Raw genomic sequence first — 16,549 nt, 5'->3', positions numbered from 1 at the left:
ATGATCTTTCATGGTCACAACCTACTTCTTCAAATGAATGGAGTTTAAGGGGGGCAATTTTCAAATAAATAGCACAGAAATGGGATGGGGGGGAAGAGGAGGAAAAAGAAGGAAAAAAGGCAAAGAAGTTGTCAATTAGAGTGTCCATGCTAAATGAAACTGATAGGAATATTTAATACCCACTCTATGTACCCTTTGTTTGTTTTCTTTATTTCATTAGGATGTGGAATGTAGCAAGCCATCCAGCCAACATTTCCCCTGGGTCCATATGATGAAAATGTCGCCAATGTAGCATTAGTAGAGTAAGGGTACTATGGGGCAAGTGCTAAGAAAACATTGTTCAAGGTCTGGTATAAAAATGTTGGCATATTGTGGGGCCATGTGGCTGCCCATAGCTGTGCTGCTGAGTTGAAGATATAAATTGTCTCCACATTGGAAATAGTTATGGGTTAGAATAAAGTCGCAAAGTTCTGTAACCAGGTGTTCAGTGGCGTCATCAGGGACAGTGTTCCTGCGAGCCAGTAATGCATCTTTGTGTGAATGTTGGTGTAAAGAGCATCTACATCCATGGTGGCCAGGATGGTGTTTTCAGGGAGATTTCTGATGTTCTGTAGTTTCCTCATGCAGTCGGTGGTGTCTCGGAGATAGCTAGATGTACTGGCAGCATAGGGTCTGAGCAGAGAGTCAATATAACCAAATAATCCTGCTATAAATGTGCCAATGCTTGAGATGCTGGGTTGTCTGGGATTTCCAGGTTTGTGCATCTTGGTTCCCAATCAATTGTTTACAGTTGTAAGATACAACTGGCTTTGCTCCAATCCCACACACAGAGACAAACACCTACAGGATCTATATAGAACATTCTTGAAACTGAAATACCCACCTGGAGAAGTGAAAAACCAGATTGACAGAGCCAGACAAGTATCTAGACATCTGCCTCTTCAAGATAGGCCCTACAAAAAAACAACAGGATACCACTTGTTGTCACCAACAGCCCCCAGCTTAATCCCCTCCAGCACATTATCAACAATCTACAACTTTTCCTGGAAAATGATCCCTTACTCTCACAAGTCTTGGGGACAGGCCAATCCTCACCTACAGACAACCCCCTAATCTCATACAAATTCATTGCAATAACCATGTAGCATACCTCCATCATACTCATCCAGGATCCCACACCCTATGATCAACCCTGATGCCAGCTCTGTTCACCCATCTATATAGGCAATATCACAGGGCCTAACCATGTAAATGACCAAATCAGAGGTTCGTACAACTGCACATCCACTAATGTGATCTATGCCATCAAATGCCAGCAATGCCCCTCTGCCATGTATATTGGACAAACTGGACAATCTCTACAAGAAAGAATTAATGGACACAAATCTGATGTCCAAAAAGGCAACACATGGAAACCTGTTGGGGGAACATTTTAACTTGCCTCGGCACTCATTAATGGATCTCAAAGTCACCGCATTATTTCAAACCAATTTTAAGAAGCAAGCTCGACAGGGTACCTACAGAACCTAAATTCATTTACAAGTTTGATACCTACAACAGAAGTCTAAACAAAGATGTTGGCTGGATGGCTGGCTACATTCATATCCTAATGATATAAAAAAACAAAGGGTACGTAGAGTGGGTACTAGGTAGTCTTATCAGCTTCATTTAGCATGAACATTCTAATTGACAATTTCTTTCCCACTTTTCCCCTTCTTCTTTTTCCTCCTCTTCCCCTCTCTGTGCTATTTATTTGAAACCTGGACCCCTTAAACTTCATTCATCTGAAGAAGTGGGTTGTGCCCACGAAAGCTCATTACAGGCAGTCCCCGACTTACGCGGATCCGACTTATGTCGGATCAGCACTTATGAAAGGGGCTTTCTTGCCCCGGAGCTCGCAGGCAGCGGGACCGCCCAGAGCGCAGCGGTCCCGCCACCTCGACCTCCGGGGCGAGAAAAGCTGCTCCGGGTGCCCCTGGTCTGCTGGGGACCGTCTCCAGCAGACCAGGGACACCCGGAGCAAAGCCAGGGAGGCGGAGGGGTCCCGCACCTCTGAGGCTTTGCTCTGGCAAAGCCGGGGAGGCGCGGCACCCCGCCGCCGCTGCTGCTTTGCTCCCGGTGCCTCTGGTCTGCTGGAGACGGTCCCCAGCAGACCAGAGGCACCAGGAGCAAAGCCGCAGCGGCGGCGGGGTGCCGTGCCTCTGAGGCTTTGCCAGAGCAAAGCCTCAGAGGCGCGGCACCCCGCTGACGCTGCGGCTTTGCTCCCCGTGTCCCTGGTCTGCAGGGGGGCCCCCCCCAACAGACCAGGCTTTTGTTGTGGACCCTGGGGTAGAGCAGCTGGGGTGCTGCCGGGTTGGTCCTGCAGGGACCTACCTGGCAGCCCAGCTGTTCTGTCCCAGGATCGAGATTCAGCCGCTGTTGAAACTGATCAGTGGCTGATTCCAGGAAGCTGGGGGCAGAGCAATTCTGCCTCCAGCTTCCTGTAGTCAGCTCCTGGTCAGTTTCAGCAGCAGCGGCTGAATCTGGAGCCAGTTCAGATTTACATACAAATTCAACTTAAGAACAAACCTATAGTCCCTATCTTGTACGTAACCCGGGGACTGCCTGTATACTATTTACATTTTTGCTGGACTCTAAGGTGCTGCAAAGCTATTCATTGTTTTTTAATTGAATCAGAAGTTGTAGCTCTTACCAGGAATTTGCTCCAGAGGTATTTCTGTAATTTCAGTGTTTTCACTGGAATCATGAGCACAATGGAACAAATTAAATTCAGTAGCTGAAGTGCTAGTGTACAGAATTATGGACCTGTCTGGTACTTGTATCATTTACATTTGTGCAAAGTGAAAACTTCAAAATGGCAATATGACTTATCAACAAACCACATTCTTAAATATGGTCTAGGGAGTACACTGATTAAATAAAGCTCAGGAGAGCTGGAGTTTACTTCTAGTTGTGCTCAAGGAACTCATCAGGGCACTGGCAATCTCCTTTGCTTTTCTGTGCCTCAGTTTAGCAGCATTACTGTTAAGGTCTATTGGGGTATGTCTACACTATGGAGAAAATCGACCCTTCAGAGGTCAATATTCTCGTGTTTGATTTAGCGAGTCTAGTGTAGACCCCCAAATTGAATAGTGAGGGCAGTCCCTGGTGTCCTGTACTCGTCATTCTTCAAGGAGTAAGGGAAGCCAATGGAAACCTTTGCTCCCATCAGCCTCCCACAATGTAGATGCTGCAGCGGCTCAGCTTAAGGTAAATCAAATCCAAAACCTTAAGCCAACCTGCCTGATCTAGTGTAGACCTAAGCTCAGAGTAACTGACTGCACTATTGAGCCATAAAGGACTATGAGATGCAAACATTATGTTAAAAGCAACACAGACTCATGCAGCTATTTGAAGAACGAATTTTTTCCCCTTTTCTCAAGAAAAAATAGTATCTTGTAAAATTTCCAACTAAGAATGGAAATAAAACTTGGTGGCTACGTCTAGACTGGCTTGATTTTGCGGAAATACTTTTAATAGAAAAGGTTTTCGTTAAAAGTATTTCCGCAAAAGAGCACCTAGATTGGTCCTGGAGTTATCATAACAACGATGCGCTTTTGTGCAAAAGCATGTCTACATTGGCAAGACGCTTTTGCGCAAAAGCAGAAGCCCTGAACCATTTTGAAGAGGGCAAATGGGCACCAGCCCTTTCCGGGGGCGGGGGCTGGAGCTCCTTTGAGACACGTGCTTAACGGGATCTCCCTGGACAGCCGTTTCTCTCCTGCTGTGAGCTTTAGGACCTCTTGCAGGGACTGACAGCCGTAGCAGTTTTTGTGGTTGCCCTCTGCCTTTTTGGACACCACTGCCTTTTGCCTTTTAGTGCCTTTGCCTGTTCTTTTTTTCATCTTCCTTATTTTTTGTGCCATGGAGCCAGGGGTGGCCATGTGCCTGCTCTGGCCCCTTCCGGCCATTTTGGAGTGTCTGCAGCTGGTGGTCCAGGCTGCTGTCCTCCTGTTCCAGGACCTGTTCCAGAACCTCACCATGGAGGCCCAGCGTGGAGAGGCCACTGTGGAGACTGGACACCAGTACGGATGGGACTGGCTGGTCCTGGGACAATGGGACAACCAGCAAAGGCTCCAGAACTTCCGCATGCGAAAGCAGACATTCCTGGAGCTGTGTGCCTGGCTCACCCTTGCGCTCCAAAGAGCCACCACCCGGCTGCGGGCACCCATCCCCGTCAACAAAAGGGTCACCATCTCAGTCTGGAAGCTGGCCACCCCGTACAGCTACCAATCGATGGCACACCAGTTCGGGGTGGGCAGATCCACCGTTGGTGTCGTCGTGATGGAGGTAGGTCCCAGGGGGAGTGGGGTGGAGGGAGGGTGCTGCACTCCATGGCCAGGGGCAGCCAAGACTCCAGGCTGGGTCGCCCAGGGGTTTGGGCCGTCCCTCCCTTGCACAGGCCTGCTGGTGGGGGGGGGGGCATGGGGCGAGGGGGCCCTGGTGTGTGTTTGTGCATGAGCACAGAGGACATCACGGGGGGAGGGGCCCAAGGGAGCACACACTCACCCTGCCTTATGTGATGTGTTCCCCTGTGTTTCTCTGCACCCTTCTGCAGGTCGTCCATGACATCAACGACGTCCTGCTCCAGAGAGTCATCTGCCTGCGTGACGTGGACGCTACGGTGGCCGACTTCGCTGCCCTCGGGTTCCCCAACTGCGGGGGAGCCCTGGATGCAACTCACATCCCCGTACGGGCCCCGGAGCATTGAGCAGCCCATTTTATGAACAGGTAGGGGTACTGCTCGATCGTACTCCAGGACCTCGTGGACCACTGTGGCCGCTTCCTCAATGTTTATGCGGGCTGGTCCAGCAGGGCACACGACTCCCTCATCCTCCGGAACTCCGGCCTGTTTCACAGGCTGGAGGCAGGCACTTACTTCCCTCGGTGGGAGTTTACTGTCAGGGATGTGCCTATGCCCATCTGTGTCGTGGGGGACCCCCTGCTGCCCTGGCTAATGCGGCCCTACACGGGGCGGCCAGACCAGAACCAGGCCTGGTTCAACGACCACTTCAACCGGGCCTGGAACCAAGTGGAGTGCACCTTCGGCCACTTGAAAGCCCACTTCCGGTGTTTGCTCACCCATCTCGAGATGGGTGAGCGGAATGTCACAGAAGTAGTGGCTGCGTGCTGCGTGCTCCACAATCTTGTGGAGCGGAGGGGGGAGGCCTTCCTCCCCACATGGATGGCAGGCGAGGGCCAGGCCTATGAACAGCCCGGCACAGCTGCCATCCGCCAGGCGCACCAGGTTGGGGTGCGCATCCGGGAGGCCCCGACAGACATGTTCTCCCAGGCCCCATAGCAGGGTCACCTCAGTCTCCCTTTACAACTCCCTCCCATCCCCTGCCCTTCCCCCTCCCCTCCCCTCTCCTCCCCTTACCTCCTAATAAACCACAAACACAGTTTTTTCTTGAACACAAAAACTTGTAACTTTTTATTTACAATGGGGAGAGGGGAGATCTAGGATGGGAGGGGCAGTACTAGGGGAGGGATGGCAGGGGCATGGGGCAAGGCCATGCCATAATGGATGGTATGGCCAATGTGTGCAGTGAGGGTGGCAATTGAATCCGTCAAGCAGATGCACTGGGCCTGGAAGGAGCCCCAGGCCTCCTGGCGCCACTGCAGGTCCGCCTCCACACGCCGAGTGATGGCTCAATGGCCTGCACGTGGCGGTCCCGGTGGCGGAGGTGGCTGGGGGTGCTGCTGCTGCCGCTGCTGCAGGGCTCCACCCCTGAGTCCAGGTGACCCCACAGTAGTATGGCTTGGGCCCACTCGGTTACTCTTCTCCCCACCCCCCCGTCTTGTATGTTTGCATACAGGACTGCCCCTGGAATAGGGTCCTCCTCCATGTATTGGAACCACCGGTCTGTGTCCTGGCCACTTGGAGGGTGGGAGGGCGCTTGTGTTGTGTTAACCTGTGGAACTCCCTGCTGGTGGAGGCTGTGAGGCTTTGGGCTAATCAAAATGGTGTTTGACAGGGAGTGAGATGAATCCCCGCACAGTGCCTGGGAGCACATCTGGCAGACGTGGTCTGGGCTCTCAGATCCCCATCACGTGGGATGTTTCCTGGACAGAACCAGGAGAGTGACTGGGGAGTTCCCAGCCTTGCAGCAAAACTCAGGCGGCCCCCCTCTCCCTCCCGCTAGCCCTCACACACATAGCCCAGGGACATGTGTGGCCACAATGGGGACTTCCCTTGGGGGGCCAGCCAAGGCACCGGGAACAGGCGAGGGGCTGAGTGGGGGCCATGCTCATGGGCTGTGACGCTGAGGCTTTCCCAGGAGCAGCTGGCTGTGCCTCACAGCCAGGCATGGGACAGTGTTGCTGTTCTGTGTGCTGCACCCTTGCGGAGGTGCGGGCTCTGGCCTGAGCCCTTGGGGCCCTGGCCGGTTCCAGCCAGCATCCACCCTTCCCCCCGGTCCCGCCGGATGTGTGTGAGCAGCATGGTCACAGGCGTGCCCTGGAGCTGCCTGTTGCGGCCACATGGTTGCACGTGCTGCATACTGCCTAATGCTACACAGCCCCTGCAGCTCATGTGGCCTGCGTGATGTGCTCTCCCCCTCCCCGCCCTTGTGAGTGCAGAGTGCAACACTCACCGGTGGATCCTTCCCCGGCCTCCGAGGATGCACGGGAGACGTCAGGGCTGCCGGAGGGGGCCTGCAGGGTGGCAGTGCTGGCCTCATCCTCGACCCGCTGCTGTCTCCTTTCCCCGCCTTGGTGGTCCTGGTGATGGGGGGGGGGCGCATGAAGATGTCCACAGGGATGTCTGGTCCCTGTGGTGCTGGCTGGCCCAGGATGGCGTGGAGCCGTCGGTAGTGGGGGCAGGTGTCAGCTCCTGCCCTCTGGCCCTCACTGGCCTGCACATAGCCCAGGCGCAGTTCTTTCACTTTAGCCCGGACTTGCTCCAGGGTCCGGGCTGGATGTCCCTGCTGGGCGAGTGCCGGGGCCATGTGGTGAAATATGTCCGCGTTCCGGCGCCGGGAGCAGGTGTCATGCGGGTCCTCCTCCTCCTGCCAGAGGTCCAGCAGTGCCTCCAGCTACCCTGAGGACAAGGATAGGGCCCTTCTTTTTCGACCCCGTGGGGTCTCCTGTGCTGGGGGGTGCAGATGCTTGATCCCCACCCCGGAGCTGCCATCGTCGTCTGGGTGGCATTGGGGTCAGCAGGGGCTGCGTGGCAGAGCTGTGGCCAGAGGTCCCAGAAGGGCTTCTGCCTCGTGGCCTCAGCAGTCTGGTCTGCCTTTAAGGGATCTCGGGTTACCAGGAAGTCAGGAGCAGTCTTGCAGCTACAGCGCGTCCGAACGGCCACTAGGGCTTTTTTCCATTTAGTCTGCTTTTCCGCAAAACGTCTTAGCTGCCTGTCTACACTGGCCCTCTTGTGCAAAATCATTTCCACAAGAGGGCTTTTTCCTGAATGGGAGCGTCACAATATTTGCGCAAGAAGCACTGATTTCGGACACTAGAACGTCAGTGTTCTTGTGCAAAATCAAGCGGCCAGTGTAGACAGGTGGCAAGTTTTTGCGCAAAATCTTGCCAGTCTAGACGCACCCGGTGAATATAGAGTAATCGAAAGTTTGAAGTTTTCTAAGTTAAGTTTTGTACATTAGAAAGCTTCTTATTTGTTTTGTTTGTAACTATAACTGTCTCTTTTTCTTTCACTTAGTATCACTTACATTTGTGTTCTTTACTAATAAACGTATCCTTAGTTTCACTGTAAACCATATCCTTATCCATATCTTGTAAACGTATCCTTAGTTTCACTGTTATATTAAACTAACAGGCTGGTATTTTCACTGCCTGCTTGGAAGCAGCAGATTGGTTACTGCTATCAATGCACAATAAGTGACTGGATACTGCAGACACATTTCTCTGGGAACTGAGGCTCACGGAATGTTATCTGTAGTGCAAGGTTTAGACTGGCACTTGAGGAGTTTGTTGGGGAAGCAGGGAGACTAGCATGGCAAGGAGCTAAGACACATTCTAAGATCGAATAAAGAGCTCTTTTCTGTTGAGGCAGAGTGGTAGCAGTATTACAGCAGATTCCCTGAGGAGAGTAGCACAAGATAAACATGTTTTGCAGAACAATACCTTGTAGGAATTTCTGTTGCTTACACTACACCCATGTACAAACCTGAAATTGTAGCATAGGTGTCACATAAAAAGCCATATGTGGGCCTGCAGGGGTTCAATTTGTATTCTTCTAGGCCAGCCATGAGCTCTGCTGGCAAAAATACCAGGATTTATCAGACAGCCTTCATCAGACGCAACTCCCTATGCTTGCTAGCTGAGAGCCGAGTATGGGATAAATAACATGACCTCGGTTCTCAGCCCAGTGGGAATGTTGAGAGTGGCATTGGGCCAGTATGCGCATACCCAGTAAACAACTGTAGTATAACTAGTGTCACCTGCAGAGACAAAAGGAGCAGCCAGTGGACTCTGTGGGTGGGGTCCTGACCTACAGAGTTTGGTCAGTAAGGTTACATCTATACTGCAATGCTATTTCTGGATACCAGAGTATCCCAAAATAGCTATCCCACATCTTCACAGCAAGCCCTTTATTTCAAAATATGACAGGGTCACTATTCTGATGTGCCTGTAAGCCTCATTCCACAAGAAGTAAGGGATGTTTTGGAATAGCAATTTATTTCAAAATTTGACACTGTGTAGACTGTGCCAAACTACAAAATAAGCTATTTTGAAATAAGATCAAAGTAAGATACACAATTTATTTCGAGCTATGGTGCAGTGTAGACTAGAACTGCTGACAGCACATGGTGAGAAAACAGTGCTTTGAATCTAATATAGTCTGTGACATGAGACACCAGTAAGCATTTTATTTTTCTTGTAGACATTTCTAACTGTTAGGCCCCATGACCTGAACTCCCTTAAAATGAGTGTGATAATTTTTAAGAGCCAAGGTGTGGTTGGCAGAGCACACTCAAGAGGCACAGCTGCAAGTCATTCACATGCTGAAGGCTGCTAGTGAATAGTCTAAATTGCGGTCCACAGCATTAAGGCATTGTAAAAGGCGCCCCTGATTATAGGGAAGGGGTGACAACTACTCTTTAGCCTGGTTCAACACTGATATGTCACAGGAAGTTGTAATGCATGGTGAAAATACAGGTAAATAAAGCTAAGAACAGATATTCTTCTCCTAGGGTAGGTAAATTCAATATTGAATACCCATTACTTTATACTTTAAAAAGATTTTAAAAAAGAAGATGATCAGCCAGTTGGATAGCTATGAAATATCTTCTCTAGTAATACACTTTAGTTCCTTTTGGAATATGCAATGTGAACTTAGAGTTACAAAGAACAGATTGGGTCCCATTAGTACAAACCCAATGAATGTATTGCGTTCATCCCATACTCATTATTCAGTCATACCTAACATTAATCAGTGCAATCAGTTTTTTATTTTAACAGTGAGATCGGAAGAAGATATGCAAATTCCCGCAGAATTTGCATATCCTCTTTTGAATCTTCCCCATAGTCTAGATCTAGCCAAAAGTATTCGATCAAACCCTATTTTCCATTAAAGAATAGTTTAATGTCTAAAGGCAATTTTTTCACAAAAAGCATCTGTTTACTATGGATAATTTATCTTTTTTTTGTTGAAAAACCATGCTCCAAACCTGAAATACTTCACCCCAAATAAAATATACCAATTTGGAAGTGTGCCACCATGGCTGCAATTCCTTTGATATACCTCCTCCCTTCTCCCAGAGGGTAGGTCATGGGAGAGATTGGCCAGACATCCAGGCCAGACTACTGTGGAGAACATAGCGCCCAAACCACAACTTACATTACAGAAGTATTTTTAAATTAAAATATTTCAGGTTTTCTCTGATTTTTGGTTATCACAATTTTGCTGGAAAAAAAGAGTTAATTTTCCATGAAAGCTTTAGATGAAAACAATTTTACAAATATTTTCTTCAAAGTTTTTCTGTGCCTCACACTCCACCTCCCCAACATTTTTAAATACAGTTTAGCAGCAACTAATTAAAGGACATATAAAATGATTGCTGCTTTTTATTCCTGTTAGCACTGAGCTAACACAGCTGTGGGAGAGCGAGCTACAGTCCATCCTTGTGTATAGTCAGTGGAGTTACTTTACAAGATTCCAGTGTATTACATTTGATACTGTAGGAATCACAGAAACTTGGTGGATGATGATAATCAATCATTGCAATGCTGGGGTTAGGAATAAGAGTAGGTAGTGCTGATAAAGGGAGTGTCTCTGTATGGGAAAGCAAACAGGGAGTCAAATACAGTAAATGTTAAAATTAATCAAACTGTAACTATCTTTATGGATAGAAATTCCATGTGTGAATAATAAAAATAAAGCAGTAGGAACATGCACCTGACTAAGATGATGACTGTGATTCTAACATGCTGAGGAAAATTAGAGAGTCTATTAATCTCTCCCCACTCCCAAACAACAGGTCATTTCAACTATCCCTATAATTACTAGGAACTTAGTACCTCACTTCGGGATGCAGAGATAAAGTTTCTGGACTCCATTAATTATTACTTTTTGGAACAGCTAGTCCTGGAATCCACAAGGGGAGATGCCATTTTTGTTTTAGCCCTAAGTAAAACACGGGATCTGTCCCTAGGGGTGAATACAGCTCAAATACTCAGTAATAGCAATCTTAATGTAATTAAATTTAACATCCTTGTAGGAGGGAAAATACCACAGAAATCCACCATAGTAGTATTTAACTTCAAAAAGAGGGACTCCACAAGACTGAGGAAGCTAGTTAAATTGGAATTAAAAGAAACAGGCACAAGAGTGAAAGTCTACAAGGTCCATGAAAGCTATTTAAAAATACCCTAATAAAGGCTTCAACCTATATCTATACCCTCCTTCCTTCTTCCCCCCCCCCCAAAAAAAAAATCTGCAAGAGGATAAAAATGATACCAGGGCTAAAAAGAGTAAAAGAACTGTTAAGAGGAATAAAAAAAGACATCATGTAAAAGTGGGAAGTCAAATTCCACTAGGGGAAATAGAAAGTGCTGGCAAATCAAGTAAAAACATATAATTAGGCAGGCCAAAAATAATTTAAAAAGAACAATCAAAAGACAAAATATAACAGCTATTTTTTCATATAGCAGAAGGCCAATTAGTGGGGCCACTAGATAGAAATGGAAAAGAGTCGGTGATCAGTGAGAACACAGAAATCCCCTTGGGTTGTCCCCCATATTCTGATCAATCCACTGACACCCGCCCTCCTGCTTTTTGGGGCTCCTTGCCACCCTGGCCTATTGGGCTGCAAGCTCTGGTTTCCCTCAGCAAAAACACAGAGTTGGTGTTACCTCTACCCCTTCCCAGAGCAACACAGAAGCTGAATGAGGATGGCTCAGATACAAGGGCTCAGCACCCAGGAAACTAACCCCCAAAAGGAACCAAATCCATCTTTAGGAACTACCTAAATCCATCTTACCCTATGTAAATGTTTTACACAGAGAAAGCTCATAAGGATGCCTGCCTCCTTTATCAATGAAAGAGAGATACACACTGTGGCTGCTCCCCCTAATCCCATGTAACAATGATTTACACTGATAATAAACAAAACTGTTTTAATTAAATATAAAAAGTAGGATTTAAGTGGTTGCAAGTGAAAACAGTCAGATCAAAGTACATTACTAAATTAAAACAAAAACCGCCAGTTTATCCTAATCCACTAAGAAACTTGTTTCATCCAAATTCTTATCTTAAGCAGTTGTTCTAGACAACTCTTTCACAAGCTAAGCTGCCTCCTAGGCTGGGCCTGATCAGTCTTAGATGTTTCCACTAGGCATTTTAGATGGTAAGAGGGGAGGTCTTCTAGCATCTGGCAAATGTCCCTATTCATTGTTTTCCTCCCTCTGGAGCTCTTTTGCTCAAGGCAGGAATTCTGACGAATGCTCAGTTCAAACTTTTCTCACCTCAAGTGGAAAAGTACAGGATCCAAAATAGGTTTCAGCATCAGGTAGCCTGGCCACATGTCAGGAAAAGAGAAGTTTGAGGGGGGACATGATAGCAGTTTTCAGATATCTAAAAGGATGTCATAAGGAGGAGGGAGAAAACTTGTTCATCTTGGCCTCTGAGGAAGCAATGGGCTTAAACTTCAGCAAGGGAGGTTTAGGTTGGACATTAGGAAAAAGTTCCTAACTGTCAGGGTGGTCAAACACTGGAATAAATTGTCCAGGTAGGTTGTGGAATCCCCATCTCTGGAGATATTTAAGAGTAGGTTAGATAAATGTCTACCAGGGATGGTCTAGACCAGGGGTGTCCAAACTTTTTTCAAAGAGGGCCAGATTTGATGAAGTGAACATGCGTGAGGGTCGACCATTTTGCCTGACATTCTTTGAACCATTAAAATTAAATGCAAATTAACTATTTTATGCAAAGTTTATTGCAAACGGCATACTTTTCATTTTGTCACATGGATGACCAATCTAAACAGGTGTTAAATCACTCTGCCTTTCATATCTGAAGGCCAGATGAAAAAAAAATCCAGGAAGCTGAAATATATGTCAGGAACATTGTAAAGTACATTACATATTATTGGTAATAAAGGTTGTCTGTCAACTTTTAAGTTCAAAAAATATGAACAGGAACATAACACCAAGTATATATGTTGTGTCCAAATATATTTATAGCTGATTTAGACCAACTGACATTAACTGAGATTTTACAATGTATTAATCTCAATTGAAAAAAAAACTTGCCTGCACTAATGTGAAGGGTGAAACTGACATCCGGACTGCAGCATATAGGCTAGCTCTGGTTCAAAGGCAGGGGTTTTGATGCGCAAAATGTCACGCAGGTGAGAGTCACTTAGTCTTGTCCTCATGCGGTTCTTGTTAAAGTTCATAGCAGAGAATGTCTTCTCACACATATATGTTGAGCCAAACAAGCTCAGCATTTTCTTAGCCAATGTTCGAATCTCTTGAAACCAGCTCTTATCCAGTTGGCGGTAAAAGTTCACAAGAGAGAGCTGTTGGTGACGACTGCGTAACTCGCTGTCACAATGCAGCTCAATGAGCTTGAGCTGCAGCTGATCTGGATTATCATCGGGGTCAACAGAGAATGGAGAGGAGAAAAGGCTGATCTCCTTTTCAACAGCAGCAAAATCCTGAAAGCGCCGTTTAAACTCCCCAGCAAGAGATGCGATGTCTGCTGCATACCTGCTCGTTTGCGCACTGATATTGTCCTGTGGAAAACTGTTCATTATTTCCTGCAACGCTGAAAAATGTATGGTATTGGGCAGTGTTTGTGACAACTGCCTTATGAAAAGTTGCAGCTTTGTTCCAAAGGCTTTGAGGTGTGAATAAAGCTGGTTCACTGCTGCAACTTTCCCCTTGCCTTTGTGGCTGTGTGTGGTGAAGAGTCTAAGGATGAGCTCGGGCGTGTTCGCAACTCCACGTGCCCGAGACCGCCAGGAAGCTGACAGTGCACAGCGCCAATCACAGGTACTGAGACATTTCCCAATCTCTGCAGCTGCGGACTGGGAAAATGTCTCAGTACTTGTGAGTAGCGCTGCGTGCTGTCATCTTCCCGGCGGGTTCGGGTACGTGGAGCTGCGAACACGCCTGAGCTCATCCTTAGTCCTGAGCGGCGCTCAGGGATTCGTTGGGGGCCATGAAAGATAGATATTGCCAAATTACCTGTGGGGCTGTATTAAACCAGAACACGGGCCGCAATTGGCCCGCGGGCCGGACTTTGGACATGCCTGGTCTAGACAGTATTTGGTCCTGCCATGAGGGCAGGGGACTGGACTCAATTACCTCTCGAGGTCCCTTCCAGTCCTAGTATTTTATGATTCTGTGTCCTTCTGAGACCAGCCATAGGACAAACAAGATTGTTCACAGGTTGTTGATTTGATCACCAAGACATTAAGTTTCCAGAGCATCTGTAATGGCCCTCATTAGCACCTTTAGAACTATAAACAGATCTACATTTTGTATTTTTCACTTCACATACAAGAATAATACATGCACTAAAATAGGTTATACACATTCAGCAGATTGTAACATTAAAATTAATATGTTACATGAGGAATTTTGTGTAAAAGCATCTTCAAGTTATGCATATTCATAAACCAATTTTCATAAAGCCTGGGGAAGTATGAAAGGGCACTCAAGAAAAATGAGACCATTGTCCTAATTGAATTATTTTTTTTCTATCAGTCATCACCTCAAAGGATGAGAGGTAGAGTTCCATGACTGAGGCATTCTTTTTAGAAGACAAATCTGAGGAACTGACCCAGATTGAGGGGGTCAACAGCATGGTTTGGAGTAATGAGTCATCAGGACCAGATGGTATTCTCACAAGAGTTCTGAAGAAAGTGAAAGTATGAAATTGCAGATCTACTAAATGTGGTATGCATCCTATTGCTTAAATCAACCTCTGAACTGGAGATTAGCTAATGTAACACTTGTAGGAGAAAGTAAGAGCCTGAAACATGGGCCTGGCGTAAGGCCTGAGACCTAAACCAAAGTAAGCAAGAGTTATACTATGAGTAATAGATCGGCTTTGTCAAAAGCAGATGTTTGCTTGCAAGTCAGTGCCAGGGACATGAACATGGCACTAAAACTGCTAGCACGGCTAAAAGCACATAAAATATGTAAATACATTACACCAGGACAGGACAACTTTAGCACATGCTAATGCCACAGAGTTCAGATTGCGTGAGTCAAATGTCAAGGCCAGGATTAGAAAAAGCATTCCTGGTTCCCCAATCCTAGGCTTAAACCATTCATTATCTCTGCAGAAAATGTGTTCTGCATGTCTTGAAAGCATCTCTCTCTCACCAGCAGAAGTTGGTCTAATACAATATTTCCTTTCCAACTTGTATCGCTAATATCCTGGGATCAACATGGCTACACCTACAATGCATGAAAGAAAAGAGAGTCAGGTGGCTTACCCCACTGCCAGTTTAGCAGGGTATGGCAACAGGACATTCATGATGATGACGGGAGCCAGTTACAAAGCATCACATTGAAAGGACAAGAAGATAGTGAAATCTGTCAGCTCATGTGCTGAGCACAGAAAATTCAGAAACACCTCCAAGAGCTTGGAATCATTCCTAGAAGTACTTTTGTGCAATTAAAAGAAGACAGCTGAGAGGCAAAGAAGGTTGATTACCATAATAAATACCTTGTGTTTATTATGGTAGCACATAGGGACTCATCAAAAGCAGAACTAGGTACTGTGCAAACAGAGTAATAGATTGTCTTTGCCCAGAAAAGCTTACCGAAATGTTATGCACTTCATGCATCTGACAAAGTGGTTTTTACCAAATAAATCTGTTAGTCTATAAGGTGTCACAGGGTTCTTGCTTCTTTTTGCAGATGCAGGCTAACATGGCTACCCCTCTGAGAATATTTTTGAATAGCACAAATCCCTGATAGATAACTGTCAGCCGACGGTCAGGGCAGTGTGTGCGTGTGTGTGTGTGCTATACACGCGAGACTTCAACTGCTGAGACCGGGGTCCCTTGCAGAGGGCAACCTGGAGGAGGTTGACGAGTGCCCCAATTCTGCCAACTGATGGTCAGGGCAGTGAGTGGTGTGTACGTTTCCGAGAAAAGGTTTAACGTCCGTGTCTTTACTGCTAGGACCGGGGACCCATCGCAGAGGGTGGCCAGCAGGCCAACAGACGCCCCGAGTTTATAGGAAGAGCTAATTACACCTTAGATTTCAGCTGCTAGAATTCGTAATTCCTTCACAGCGGGCAGCCTTGGGGAAAGACTGAAAGGTGCCCAAGTGGATTGTGTCACCTGGGTGTGACACAAATCCAAACGCCCAAACTCTTCCTATAACTGTCCCTTTATGACCAGCTGAAGTTCTTTTAAATTGTGCTTGGTTCTATTACAGCAACTGAAGGAGTCAGGTTAAAACTTAAACAGTTACAGGTTTATTTGAGGAAGCTTATAAATCATATGGTTGCAATGGCTATTGTTCTATTTCTTAACTACTAGCAAAATATAGATCTTAAAAATGGTTACAAAGAAGATAAAGATAGAAAAATAGAAATAATGGTACCAAGTAACAGCTTACTCTTTCTATGTGTACACTTAAGACAGAGGACCACATCCAGGTACAATTTTTACCCCCTTCTGTGCCTCTCGACTCCAGCATGTCAGGCCAGGGCCGGTCCCTCAATTCCTAGGAAAGACGAAAATAAGAGGTGGGCGTCCCCATAGAACCTTGGGAGGTCAAACACCTAACCCGACCAGCAGGTAGAGGGTAGAATGACACTCAAAGTGAGTGTGTGCTGGACCCATCTTATATACCCATTGGGTCACGTATTTCTCTTTCTTGTCTGTCATGCCAAATGGGGCTGGTCTGTCTTTTGTGAGACCAGTTCTTACAAGGGAGTTGTGAACTTAATTTACACTTGTAAGAGAGATAACTAAATTGGAATTACTGGGGATTCTTTTCTCAGTGGGAAATTCCTCTTCCAGGGACTGTGTGTGTGTTCGAATCAACATGGGTGCCAGCCGGGGCCGTTCTCGCAGCC

The 16,549-nt window shown here is 46.9% G+C and overlaps 1 protein-coding gene across 1 annotated transcript in view; it reads right to left on the bottom strand.

Moving 5' to 3' along the window:
• The window catches only part of UTF1 (undifferentiated embryonic cell transcription factor 1), a 28,860-nt gene extending 15,233 nt beyond the window's left edge, over nt 1-13,627 (bottom strand). Inside the window, exons 1-2 of the mRNA XM_089779534.1 lie at nt 13,553-13,627; nt 6,918-7,076 (exon numbers count right to left, since the gene is read on the bottom strand). Coding sequence (XP_089635660.1) covers nt 6,918-7,076; nt 13,553-13,627 — 234 coding nt within the window. The remainder of the gene's footprint in view (nt 1-6,917; nt 7,077-13,552) is intronic.
• Between the last annotated feature and the right edge of the window lie 2,922 nt (nt 13,628-16,549).

Source organism: Pelodiscus sinensis, chromosome 6 (assembly GCF_052426305.1).
Source record: "Pelodiscus sinensis isolate ZL-2025 chromosome 6, ASM5242630v1, whole genome shotgun sequence".
Lineage (NCBI taxonomy): Eukaryota > Metazoa > Chordata > Testudines > Trionychidae > Pelodiscus > Pelodiscus sinensis.
Note: the sequence above shows the minus strand (reverse complement) of the source record. Positions and strands in the feature narration are given on the sequence as shown.